Here is a 12,500-nt window from a genome sequence, read left to right as displayed (position 1 = left end):
CAATGGCATTATGTGAAAGCTACAAAATACATGTTCTCTTTTCGGCTTTACGTTCAGGCAGAAGACACTATTCGGAAATAAACCTTTCATGCTTAGCGTAAATGTTCAGCCCAGCATTAACTACTAAGTACAAACGATTGTTTGGACTGTGTTCTTGAACGATAACGATGATGGTATCACATTGCCCAATCAAATATCTTATCAGTGTGATCAAACTATCATCAGGTACAATCATGATACATTCCACATCTTCGTTTCCAAGATCGATGATGGCACATTCTGATTAATAAACGAAATAGTGTTCCCGATATTGGTTAAACACAACGTTCCATAGTGCGTTCCATAAGTAATAAAACCATAAAAAAATAGTTTTTGTACATTTTTGTATTTTCTCTTAAAAATAGGCCCCTTCAGCATGAACATACCGCTGGAGGTGGCATACCTATGCCTAGAAAGCGTCCTGTAAACCATTTTATGGACTGGCCTCCAGCGCTTTTATTCCATTTTTGGTGCAAAAGCATTACTAAAATCTTGTGACAAAAAAAAAATAAAAAACACAAGAACTCATGACCAAATTTTAGTGAAAAAGGTGAACGCCCAATTTATACCAAAGTGATCTAGAGTTTTTGGATTACTCTAGATGACTGCTATTAGTACAAGCATACGCTTCTCCAATGATTACTGAGATTAATCTAACACTAATTCAGTCGCCAGTTGTCAAATCGAATCGAACTTTAATAAGTTTGCGCAGTTCTGATGAGGAAAACTATCCTCCAACCGAAAATATTTACCTTCTAACACTGTGATGGCACCGATTCAGCGACGTGGAAAGCAGCAACGCCCGAACCACAGCATTTACGTGCAGCAGTTGTTTAAAGATTTCCTTACGCGAAATAACGGAAGCAGAGAAAATGGGCCAAAAAGACCGATTGTTCCAGAGAATGACAGAGATTTTTCTTATCGTCCGGAAATGCCTTTGCCTAGGCGGAAACAGCCAGGAATATTCGATCGTGCGGTTTATGCCCGCTTCGAGCGAGCTACGCACGGTCAAGAAGCTCTACTTCGTTGTGAACCAACAAATGGACTGAAGACCGGCCTCATGAAATGGATCGATCAACAACGATCTCAACAAAATTTGCAACAAAGGCAAAGCCACCTTCCACGGAGACCAGCACGTGCCGATGATTACCTTAACTTACCGAGTAATTTTTTCTCTGGAAGCGATAAGATGAAGCTTTCGTTTGATGTTTGTGACAAAACGGTTGGGAATGTAACTTCCAATTTTATTCCACCGGCCACTTCCACACCATTCGAACGGATGCATTCGCTCGGGATATCCGGAGTGCTCTCTGATCCAGACGAATTCCAACCGACACAAGGGCGCACTACTCATCGAACATTGAATGAGAAAACATCCATCGGTTGGGAAGGCTTTCTGCGTAATGTGCAGGATCGTTTGGCATCTGTTGCCGTGAATAATGTTGATGAGAGCATTTTAGAACAACATCGTACTGATTTAAAGGAAATTATGCGGAATGAAATTCAAGTTGCCTTGATCGAGACTAAGACGGATGAAGATCGCCGTACTCTACTCGTGAATAGTATGCAATGTTCGGCTAAGGAAATGGAGACCTTTTACCGACCAAGTTGGAAAGACCATTCGTTTATCAGCAACCACAATTTCGCTCTCAGTATGCTGCGCCAGAAATCGGCAGCGCAAATGCCGATTCAAACGAGCGGAATTAACTACAATCGCTTATCTTCTGTGGATCCAGCGGAGAATCATCCACGATGTACTGATAAATTTACTACCGCTGTAACCACTCCAATGCTACCTACCTATCGGAACCCAAAGCTCTCATTTCTCGATGTTACTGATACTCCGACTCAAAACTCCGTCATGGCATCGCCAGAGGATGCAATCCTGCTGGTAGGTTCAAAAGATTGTTTGATTGCTTTTCTTGTAATCGATAAAGAACAACATCTTCACTTTTTCCCTATGCAGACAGCTTCTCCGCCTTCGCCAGCGGTAGCGACAATTCCAGCGAACAGTTTGTTCCAAGAAAGGTCGTTTTTCTTTGATCAAACTCGAACCGATGACTCGTTGATCGCTAAGCTGGATGAGCTGCTTGACGATGATGACTCACCGATAAATGGTTCAGCAAGAAGGATGGACTACAATTTCGATTTTCCTACCCAAGTTGAAGATACACCGATGGATATGATTTTTACTCATCGAACACGACGCCTGCACCACAATAGCGGAATGAACCAAACGTGGATGGGAGATAAGGCGCCACCGTTCTATTTAACACCAGACGACACAATGGGATCCACATTTTCTGACGATCTATTTTAAGTTTCCTATATGTCAATTACATTGACCCCAGTCTATGCATGCATACTGGATGATGTGGCTTTAAATTTGAAGATTATTCAATTCTTCAATGATATCCATGTGTTTGAACTTCTCCGGTTGGCGGCTAAATGTTTCCAATAGTCCCAGCTTCTTTTCGTTGTTCTGACTGTAGTACAGCTGCACCTGGTTAGCTAGACATTGTGCTTCCTGGGCATTTATCACCTTCGTGTCGTACTCTCCACGCATTAAAACGACACCTTTATCGGTACACTCTGTGTAGAAAGTAATGTTTAAACATTCTGGTGCATTTTCCTTGTGAACCTAAAAAATAATCAAATGGATTAAAATCAAATGGATGGGCATACCACCATGATCTTCTGTTGATCCTGGCTATAGCTACCTGGTAATTCAATAACGGTGTAAAATGGATTGTGTTGCCTGCAAACTGAAGCATTATAAATTCGTATCCTTGACTGCGCGGAATCGGGAGAATGAAAATCGGATGCTGTTTGGCACGCTGCATCATGAGACTGTGCTGATCGACGGGGATAACCGCTGTAATCATTTCCTTATTCTTGTGATACTCCAGCCATAAGTGTTTGATATCATCGGCCGACTTATCCTCTACCAGCTCCAACCGCATGATGTCACTCAGTTTGCGTTGGGAACCATCCCGGGTTGCTTCTGTTGCCAGAGGAGCTTTGGGTTTGAGTAGCTCGGAATAGTCACGGTCCGCTTCCGACGCTCCGAACTTTGGTTTCTTTTGTTCCTTCTCGACCTTGTCCAGACGAGAGAGAAATTCTTCCGGAGCGCGTTGCTGGACGGCAGCGATTTTGCTGGCGTACTTGTCGAAATATGGATTTTTCTCCTTCATCTCTTCCAACACCTTCTCCGACTGCTCCCGTGCCGAAGACATTCGCAAACCACGAACAGCTGGAAATCGCAGGAAGGAACGAGGAACAACCCTAGATACCGAGCAGAAAGCTGCCATGAAAAATCCCGGTGCTAGATTTTGGCAAGGTTTCCTGTCGCCTAGAGATTTTGAAAAGACCCGAACAGAAATATTAATACGACTAGAAGATTCGAGGAATCGTGTATGAAACAGATAGCGTTAATCGGTGAACGGAATCCTATCGATAAAATTGCACAATATGTCGTCAACAGACCATGCGAAGACTCGCTCTGAGCCTCCTATATTTATTAATTAGCTAGGAACAGTTATCATGATAAGTGCCAAGATATGATATTTTCATGATCAAATATACCATAATGATCATGATCAAAATTAACATAGCGAAGTCCTATTTCTATTATGTCTTTCGTAGAGTGATTTTTAGGTTGTAGAATTCTGGTAGTACCTAATTATATAACTATTCCTCAATCTAATGCAAGAGGACAAGAGGGCCTGGAATTATGTTGGCCCATAATTGCAACAGTATATCCTTTTACAAGATCGACTTCATCCTGCCTTGTTGCTTCGCATCTATTTGTGTGCTCAGCAAGGGATAAATGTTTCGGTGAATAATACCAGCATTCTCTCAGGGGCTTATCTGATAAAATACATCATATTAGCAAGTACTGAACATGTCAATAGTTCTCAGACAATAGAATCATGACTACATGTGCTCTCTGCTTTCCGTCCGGGAACGATGAAAATTTTCTTTCGATTTGCCGATATTTGTCCAACTTTTCGTGTCCTCTTGTCGTATCTTTTTCGATGGAAGATATTGACTGCAGGGATACGGATATTCCGGATGTGCAATCTATACGTTCTCTTTGGTCTCTTAATTGCAAGAGACCTTGCCGAGAGGATGACTGAAAAGAGAATTCGATCGTTCCCGGATGTTGTTCGCAGATTTGCTTTTTGGTTGATTTGAAGAAGGATTTGAAATCCTTTCCCGCGGGTTCAGCCCCGTACTTTCGTGGATCTTTTCACGCTTCGGTTGTTTGCGGTTTTCCACAGTCTCTTGCACTTTCCTGGTCTACTGGGTCAACGAGAACGACGAATGGAATTTGTTCTTATCGCAAAGGCAAAAGCCCATAAATGTTCAGCGAAATACTCACTTTTTCCGGCGATTTCTAAATTCGGAACGTGATTTTTACCAAAACAACGAGGAAGGTGCACCAACTCGATTTTTGCTGCAAACAATACTCGAGCAGTACCAAGGTGTTGATAGCGGGGTGCGGTGTCTTAGAACTTGACAGATTGCCATATTGCATTTATTTTGACGTTTGCTGCATCACCAGGTGTGCGAAGAAATCCCTTGAACTCCAAGAACCTCGCGAAAACCCTGTGCAAAACGCGCGTTTCGATATCTTCGAGTAGAACAAAAACACTAGAAGGAACATCTACATTTCTCAAAAAAAAAACTACGCAGCGAAACAGCCCAACTGCCAACTTCTCTTCTGTTTTTCAAAATCCGCGAGGGAGATTGTTCTGCATGACACCAGCTCTCTTTTTAAAACACGTTGACCAAACAGCTGTTTTATCAAAATAGTCACCCAACTTTAAAAAGTGGTCATACATCAACTTTAAAACTTTAAAAAGTGGTCATATCTTCATTTTGTGGCCTTAAACAGGCCATTGGCCCGAACTTAAGGGCAAACTGCGACCTCCGTCGAGAATGGAAAATGTAACGGTATGGGAAGAGTTATCGAATCTTCCTGCGGATCCTCCGGCCATGCGGGCGATGTGCAAGATATGCTGGTGAGTTTTTGGCGAAATCAACACGCCAAATTCGTAATTCGTATCTCACTCTTTTCCATAGTCGGCCGGTGATAGCTTGCTGGTGTTCCGCTCTCCCTCCCCTACCGCTGAATCCCCGAGGCAGAGTTATTCTTCTTCAGCATCCCGCGGAAGAAAAGCGTGCGCTGCGAACGGCCCCAATGTTATCAGTAGGACTAGCCCCCGGCAAATGTCTCATTTACAAGGGCAAAAAGTTCCCGCGAAATGACGAGGAACTCGAAGCGATCTTGTGCGATAAGCAGTCCCTGTTGCTGTACCCCAGTTCAACTTCGATACCAATCGAAAAAATTGATCCCAACGGTGGACCTTATAACCTGGTTCTGATCGACGGCACGTGGCCCCAGGCGAAAGGCATTTACAGCAGCTCCACGATTTTGCATTCCATGCGGCAAGTGAAACTCGTATCGTCTGGCACAAGCAACTACATCATCCGTACCCAACCGACGGAGGGTTGCCTCAGCACGCTGGAGACAGCCATCGAAGCACTGAGTATCATGGAGCGGGATAATCGGTATCGCGAGCAATTGCTCCAACCTCTGCATGCCCTCTGCCAGTACCAACTGTCCAACGGAGCAGTTACGCATCAGTCGAAAGAGTTTCTTATTCGCCAGAATCAATATCCCAAGCTGATCGGTCGTCGTTTGAACCAAATGCTTAAACGAGCCGAATACCTCAAAGAAGACCACACGCCTGACGATGGAACGCAAGCTGTATCAGAAAGCAAATAGTAGATACGGTTATGTTGTATGGTGATTGTATGATTTTATTATACCACTTTATACTGTACTGATTTCATAACATAAAATAGAGCATAGCTTTGTTATAGGTATATACATTCACACAGCAGAATTACTGACAAAAACTGCACACGTTCGGTATCGAATATAGGGCAATCGCTTTCATCGTTCCAGTCGCCAAATCATTTCCAGCGCTGGTCTGATTTGCTATTATTGTTAAACTCATCCCAAGCCTAGATCAACGCAACGAAGCATATTCTGGAATGCATATAATCAGTATTTCGCGCTTATTTTCTTCTTTTTAAATCTCACTTGTAATTGTTCAAAATGTAAATTGATAACAAATGTGGATATTCATTTAGCTCTTTGTGTGGTTTTGGTGTCGCACGTCTAAACTATGTGTGGCTGGAATTACTTCAGTGCTCACACTGTCCATGTGCTCAGATTTATTGAAGACTTGTATATCTTTTTACCACGATCAACTATTTCTGCGAATCGCGTCCTGAATGTAAGCGAAATATTTGAATGCTTTATTCATTGTTTGTGAGCGTTTGTCCTTTGCTGCAGTAAAAAAGCTGATCGAGCTGCGCTCCCATTTACTACTTCCTAAACGAATACCTCTTAGAAAAGAGAAATAAACAGTTTTTAAAACTAAAAAAACTGTAAAGAAATATTATAAACTATTTTAGTCACAGCAGATAGCCAAGTAGTTTGATTTGCGCTTTGAAAACGAGTATACTTTCTGAGATAATGCCACATTCCCCGGATTATGTACAACAATACTAGAGCTAATTGCGAACAGTGACGCTGGGGGTGACTTTTTGTTCAGTACGGGTTGCAACTTAAGAGCTCATGAACTCAATAATTGGAATAATCAAACACAATGCACTCGTTTGCCGAGTACATTTCATTGGTTACAGACATTAGACCATTCTATTACTTCTAACCATATTTAATCTTGAGTTTTTACGGCTCTTTCGCCCTACTCTAAATGGTGTCCAGTGACTATTTGACTTAATAATCTTCTTACCAGCTGCTGTTGACTCCTTTTTGCACGAATACTCACGCTAGGTAGTATTCGTATATATATTGACTACTAACACTGTCTTTTTTGGGTTTCCTCAGATTTTTGTAAGTAACTGCGAGGAATATCTGCACCACCATATCGATGTTCAGTTGAATATTTTTTGCCTTGTTTCTTCACACCTAACCGCACTTCACATTAAGGAGAATATCATATATAGATTTGCATAAAAATAGATCATTTTTGTCATTTCTACTGAAGCACAACAGCCCACAGCTTTTCAAGCTAATGCAGTGCCTTACCGGCTGTTAGCATTTTTTTTTGTGTTGTATATTGCACCTTTTCGGGAGAAGGCGAGTGTTTGAGTACAGTTTTTCCAAAGTGTCTAACACACTACAAGAGATTTGTAAAAAATGTGAAAAAGGTTGCTCGCAATCAAACCTTCTTCCAAAGGGTTCCACTTCCTGTAACATGATAGCCTGCCGGAAGTTTTCATTATGATGCATTGCTGAAACAACATCGGCGCGTCATTCTTCATTGCCGAACTCAAATAAGAAGTCTTGAAAATAATTATCTTCTATAACGACTTCGTCCTTCGATTCCTTCGTCTTCACTCTGTACCGTTATCTGCGTGATGGAAAGTGTGTTTAATATGAGTTTGTTCGCGTATTGCCTGTGCTTATTTTTGGATGGCGACTCACAATGCAATATTTGGTTTAGCCTGTGCATTCTACTGTAGCCATCAAAAGCTCATTTCACAATGATTAATGGTACGTTGCAATGGTTAGCAAAATCTCTTAACATTTTCTCATCACTTCTCCTAGCAATTTTAGCCCATGGTTCTCATGTTTCTAATCATCATCCTCATGAACTAGCGCTCAGAACCGTGTCTTTCTTTTGGATCTATTTTTCTTGAATTGCTTTTGGATTTTCAAGGGATTTTTTGTTGGCCCTCCTGAAATCAACATGCCTCATCAGTTAACGTTGTCATGAGAGCTGCAAGTAATCCTTGTATCGTTAGGGAACAGAGAATCAACCTACAATAAATTCTTGCTCCTTTTTTGCGACAATGTGAGATAAGAGAAGTTGAACAAAGCAATAATAGAACATTTTCTTGTTTAACCCTTTTAAGGGTCTACAAGAACCATTTCCAAAGTCAACATTTTAGAGTATTATAACAACTGAATTGGAAATCATGTGTGTTGCAGCTACTGCTTACTCGCGCAATTTGTGCCAATCGGCGATCTGCCGGCGTGGCGAGTTACATACTTCCTTCCAATGATTCAAAGCTGAACCAACGCTCCGGGGTCCTCCTAGCTCCAGACGTCCAATAACTTCATTCTTGGTAACACGATCCCAGTCCAGTAGCATCAGCTCTAGCGAAACACCCTCCAAGGTGGTGCCCGTTCCTTCGGTGGTCGGAATGTCGAAAGCGAAACTCTCGTTAAATACCGGACTGAGGGTTCGTTTCTTAACATGAGTCTTCTTCTTAGCGATCCGTTGTCCATTATACAGCAAGTAGATCTTTACATATGGATCGGCCAGACCAGTCACATCCATCCGGGGTAGATTGCGTGCCTTCAGCAAAACGACGGTAAGTCGTGCGGCAGCCGGTTGCCAACAAAGCGAAATCAACAGCTCGCCGCGACCCTGTGCTCGAATCTTCAAGCTACGTGGCTGTATCTCGCGACTTAATGCGACCTGCTGGTTCTCGATCTGCTGCAAATCAATACTGCTCAGTGGGCAAACTACCTCACCGATGACATCGTCCCGGCTGTACCGATCAAAGCTAAGGACCACGAAATGTAAGGACATCGCCGCTAGTTCACTCAAAGTTAGTCCATAGAAGGTGAAATCCTCATCATATACCGGGTTACGGGTATTGCGCAGGACCCTGCAAAGTAAATAGAAAATAAAATACATGTTCACTACTTCTCCATCGACATCATCATCGCCGTAATCCATTGGCCTCCGGCATTTAATTCGAAATGAGATGAATCTCTAACAGTCGTAAGTCAGCAGATAAATGAATTACTTTCGCTCCATATTTATGCTGGATGGAGTGCCATTAGTAGCGTTTAGCAACTGCGTCGTACCATACAGGTTTGCCCTACGCCAAAAGGAGCAATAATTGCAGATACTTGGTGGCAACTTACCGAGTTTTAACCTTATGCTGCTTTTCCGGTAGAAGCTGTAGCTTGACGTATGGATCAGTGGCCGTTTGCTTTGCATTTCCGTTACCATTACACAATGCACCGGTGGTCATGGCGGTCAGTTCGGCGGCTGTCGAATTGTTGTTTTTCCCCGGTAGACCTCGACATCGAACCACCGAAACGACTAGAGCACTACGATCGGCGAGATAACGTAGCTTGAACACGATCGTTCCAAGCTTTCCGTATTCGATCTCTCCTTGATCACCGCCGGATGATGGTTCACCCATCTCCGACACATCCGGGGATTTCGGTTCCAGTTGTGCATTCTTCGGAATCAACTCATTTTCCTCGGTATACTTTGTTGGAGGAACGATGGTAGTTGTGGTTGTGGTTACTACCGTCGACTGCTCGGTTGGTGATTGAGCTGGCAGGTGACCCGGTAATGGCTTGATGCTAGTTGGTGATGGTGATTTTTTCAGATACTGAGGTGGTTGACCGCTTGGTGAACGAACGGCTTTCGATGGTCTTGGCGGTTGAAACGGCAAGGAAGAGGCATCATGGGCAGTTTTCTTATTCTGCCGTCGAAAACGCCTCGCACAGAAGCATGCCGTTACGGCTAGTATAGCAGCCGCCGTTAAACCCAACACTGCCGGTACCACTGAAATGAGTACAACATAATCTGATGGAACGTGAGCAAGTAAGGTACCTGAACGAGGGTAAAGAGACGGTGGTCGGAACAACACACTTCACAATTCGCTTCATGTTGTTGTTCATGTTTACGTACATTAGTCATACAGTAGGCCTGCCAATGTTGCTACAATATATTAGGTTACTGCCTGTAATCCGAAGACAGGTCCGTGAACCTTATAGATTCGTTAAATGATTATTTAGATGTAATTGTTTGCTCAAATGCATGCATATCCAGCTCATCCCTGCTTATGCAACAGATATCTTACTAAAATTTTAGAAGCAGCTCCAAGAATCATGCAGAGGAAAGACTTTGATCAAATGTAGAATGGTGTGATCAAATGTAGAAATTCTCAAGAGTACAGCATAGCTTAATCGGATTGAAAACAGTTTTCAAGTGTCACATTAACAACACTCATGGCGAATACGGTGTAACCATGGACGGTTGAAATATGTGAAGAAACAACCACTAGAAACAAGAAGAGAAGATACTGTTCTTCTGGATTGCTTTACCTTACATCGTTTCAAACATGGACTGCAGAAGCTAGCAATGTGGATTGTAATGGACAGTCCATGGGCAAGACTTGCGGTGGAATGGAGAACGAATAAACGGATCTTGCATTATTCAAATTTATGTTTGATACAGTTCTCGGCAGGTTCTCAGGGGCAAACGGGATATCTAACGTAACCATAGAATTCACACCTAGACAGTGTTGTTCACGTTAGTTAAATTTAGGAGGTATTAAAAAACATGTTTCTGTTCCGTTGTAAGCGCATGTTTGATGATAATCAAACTTTGAACACACTTATATGTTTTTATTTATCTTGTAATTCAGACAATACAATAAGTACTAAAATAATTCATCAGAGCCACTAGACTGCATTTGATCAGGGAAACCATCATATCGAGCTAATGTAGCGGCATTATCACCTGTTATGACGTCAATAGTCGGATAACATATTTTTACCCGACCGCCCCCGCATAAAACGACCGGTCCCATGTATAGTGTACTTTCCGAAAACGGTCCTACCATTCCCTACAACGATCAAATATGCTCTATGCAGAGCACCGTCCTTGTACCTGACAAGCTCGTGCGCCTGTGTAGCTGACAGGCTCGTGCAATCCAACGTGCCGCTTCAGCATTTGAGTATAAAAAGGCGCACAAGGGATTCCTATTTGAAATGCCTCCATAGCATCTGCTGTTTGCCGTCAGGATGCTAGTGAATCGAGAGGAATCCTTGAGAAAATAGCAAACTTCAATTGCTGCTCGTAAGCTGTAGAAGATTACAATGAAAAAGAAAATGCGAAATTGTTTCCTACAGTTTTCTCCATTCTACTCCAGAGGTTTATGGATGGGCGTGAAGGCAAGGCCGCCTAGGCTTGACTCAGAAAAAATGCTTATAAGCAACAGCAACAGCAGCAGTGAAGTGATAATGGCCGGCAAACAGCGGGAGCAACAGGACAAATCAGCAGGACGACGTTCATGGTCGAGGCTGGCGGACTAAAGGCTACAGTAAACGAGATTGTGCGGGAGCAGCTGAGATGCCCAATGATAGGAATCCAATGAAATGGCACTAAGTTGCTAAAAAAGGTAAGGCTTGGCCGACTAATGCAAGAGACTTTAATTCGATTGTATCTGTATCGCTGCTGTACACTACCAAATGTGATCCTGGAATTTGCAACGATGCCGAGCATTTCCTACATACTTTCAAATGAGCTTTACATAATTTGTTTGATTGAAGAGTAATCAACACGTTCCAACGAGCCTGCGAGTGACCTATCACTAAAACTATCGATTGTGTAGCAGTTTGATTTTCGCCACAAAATGAGTAGCTAGGTTTGAATTTTAGTGGCCAAGATTTCCTATATAAGTTTATTCTTTGGTATAAACAATAATTAAAGGAGTAAATTTGATCTAGTATAAGCTAATTTTCTTTTGGCTAAATGCCAGCTGAGTGGATGCACGAAAACATTTTATTCTTTCATTAACAATGTTCCATAGTCGGATGGAAAAGCGGAAGATTATATATAATCCATCCATCTGTCGACTTATGAAGCATTTGAAAGAGAAAATTTCCTTTTACTTCTCATGAGTCATGAGTACAGGTAGTTCATACCTCTCTCATAGGAATGAGGCTAGCCACATTGGCTCCAGACAATTGCTTGTTCCGCGGCAGCCATCACGCAACGATAGTCGTCACTTTGGTCGCTACCAAACAACTTCGTAGATAATCTACATGCTCCGTGTGACTCATTTGCGTTACATGATGCACTGCTCGATTTACAATACACTAAGAACACTCCTGTACGATAGAAATCAATAAGTTGCTTTTCTACTATTTGTTTTTTGAGCAAATAAAGTAATGATGAATTGGGGCATATATGTGTGTGTGTGTGTAAAATTAGGACCTCGGTTCTGTGACCAGATAAGCAGTTGTTCCGGCCACCATCATATAACAAACGGCGAACGACAAATCGAAATAGCTTTATATTACCAGTTTCCAGCGTGTTCACGTCAGGGCCGTGGTCGCCCATCTTGTTACTGACTGCAGCAGCCGCCGTTTTGTCGGGTGTTGTAGCTCTTGCTCCGAGTAATAGGCTAGGTGGTGCACAACCCACTCACTTACGATTACACAATTTTCACTTTAGAAACCCCACAAGGTGGTAGATGGTTCGAACTCCTCTGGTTCAATGCTCACTCATACACTTCCTGAAACAAACAGCACAAGAACTATGCGCTTGCCCCCGGAATTATCTGCTGGATGGACAGAGATTGGTGATGTTTTTCGCTTG

The 12,500-nt window shown here is 42.6% G+C and overlaps 5 protein-coding genes across 13 annotated transcripts in view; 3 read left to right on the top strand and 2 right to left on the bottom strand.

Moving 5' to 3' along the window:
* The window catches only part of LOC125959700 (neuropeptide F-like), an 11,528-nt gene extending 11,216 nt beyond the window's left edge, over positions 1-312 (top strand). For both annotated transcript variants that reach the window (XM_049692577.1, XM_049692579.1), the window contains one exon: positions 1-312. This exon is cut by the window's left edge. The gene's annotated coding sequence lies outside the window, so the exon portion shown is untranslated.
* Positions 313-1,099: 787 nt separating this feature from the next.
* LOC125959312 (uncharacterized) lies at positions 1,100-2,359 on the top strand. Its single transcript, XM_049692132.1, has 2 exons — positions 1,100-1,930; positions 2,006-2,359. Exons 1-2 carry the CDS (start codon positions 1,100-1,102, stop codon positions 2,357-2,359), a joined length of 1,185 nt encoding a protein of 394 aa, XP_049548089.1.
* Positions 1,757-4,499, bottom strand: LOC125959692 (ATP synthase mitochondrial F1 complex assembly factor 1). Of its 3 annotated transcripts, none has more exons than XM_049692563.1 (3): positions 4,424-4,499; positions 2,760-3,384; positions 1,757-2,680 (listed from the first exon to the last, which is right to left on the bottom strand). In XM_049692563.1, exons 2-3 carry the CDS (start codon positions 3,348-3,350, stop codon positions 2,420-2,422), a joined length of 852 nt encoding a protein of 283 aa, XP_049548520.1. In that variant the 5' UTR covers positions 3,351-3,384; positions 4,424-4,499; the 3' UTR covers positions 1,757-2,419. The 3 variants fall into 3 exon arrangements, with proteins under 3 accessions (XP_049548520.1, XP_049548519.1, XP_049548518.1); XM_049692562.1 differs by having other exon boundaries at positions 2,760-3,391; positions 4,424-4,492; XM_049692561.1 differs by lacking the exon at positions 4,424-4,499 and adding an exon at positions 4,278-4,334 and having other exon boundaries at positions 2,760-3,391.
* A 262-nt stretch (positions 4,500-4,761) lies between these two features.
* On the top strand, positions 4,762-7,763 carry LOC125959694 (tRNA-uridine aminocarboxypropyltransferase 2). 2 transcript variants are annotated; one of them, XM_049692567.1, is made up of 2 exons: positions 4,762-5,062; positions 5,128-7,763. In XM_049692567.1, the coding sequence occupies exons 1-2, from the start codon at positions 5,001-5,003 to the stop codon at positions 5,831-5,833; spliced, it is 768 nt and encodes a 255-aa protein (XP_049548524.1). In that variant the 5' UTR covers positions 4,762-5,000; the 3' UTR covers positions 5,834-7,763. The 2 variants fall into 2 exon arrangements, with proteins under 2 accessions (XP_049548524.1, XP_049548523.1); XM_049692566.1 differs by having other exon boundaries at positions 4,765-5,066.
* A 302-nt stretch (positions 7,764-8,065) lies between these two features.
* Positions 8,066-12,500, bottom strand: part of LOC125959685 (synaptotagmin-4) — a 5,744-nt gene continuing 1,309 nt past the window's right edge. For 2 of the 5 annotated variants that reach the window (XM_049692542.1, XM_049692541.1), the window contains exons 2-4: positions 12,203-12,465; positions 9,023-9,698; positions 8,066-8,760 (exon numbers count right to left, since the gene is read on the bottom strand). In XM_049692542.1, coding sequence (XP_049548499.1) covers positions 8,082-8,760; positions 9,023-9,698; positions 12,203-12,242 — 1,395 coding nt within the window. In that variant the 5' untranslated portion in view covers positions 12,243-12,465 and the 3' untranslated portion in view covers positions 8,066-8,081. Of the gene's footprint in view, positions 8,761-9,022; positions 9,699-12,202 lie in introns of all 5 variants that reach the window. The other 3 variants (XM_049692544.1, XM_049692540.1, XM_049692543.1) reach the window with 3 other exon arrangements.

Source organism: Anopheles darlingi, chromosome 2 (assembly GCF_943734745.1).
Source record: "Anopheles darlingi chromosome 2, idAnoDarlMG_H_01, whole genome shotgun sequence".
Lineage (NCBI taxonomy): Eukaryota > Metazoa > Arthropoda > Insecta > Diptera > Culicidae > Anopheles > Anopheles darlingi.
This window is presented reverse-complemented; position numbering and strand designations above follow the sequence as displayed.

What these genes read in the sequence shown, in the direction of transcription:
- LOC125959312 (XM_049692132.1), top strand. Translation starts at nt 1,100, where the DNA reads ATGAAATGGATCGATCAACAACGATCTCAACAAAATTTGCAACAAAGG. An exon ending in CAGAGGATGCAATCCTGCTG is followed by an intron (nt 1,931 to 2,005) that starts GTAGGTTCAAAA and finishes TTCCCTATGCAG; the next exon opens with ACAGCTTCTCCGCCTTCGCC.
- LOC125959692 (XM_049692563.1), bottom strand. Translation starts at nt 3,350, where the DNA reads ATGGCAGCTTTCTGCTCGGTATCTAGGGTTGTTCCTCGTTCCTTCCTG. An exon ending in CACCGTTATTGAATTACCAG is followed by an intron (nt 2,681 to 2,759) that starts GTAGCTATAGCC and finishes ATTATTTTTTAG; the next exon opens with GTTCACAAGGAAAATGCACC.
- LOC125959694 (XM_049692566.1), top strand. Translation starts at nt 4,984, where the DNA reads ATGGAAAATGTAACGGTATGGGAAGAGTTATCGAATCTTCCTGCGGAT. An exon ending in GCGATGTGCAAGATATGCTG is followed by an intron (nt 5,067 to 5,127) that starts GTGAGTTTTTGG and finishes TCTTTTCCATAG; the next exon opens with TCGGCCGGTGATAGCTTGCT.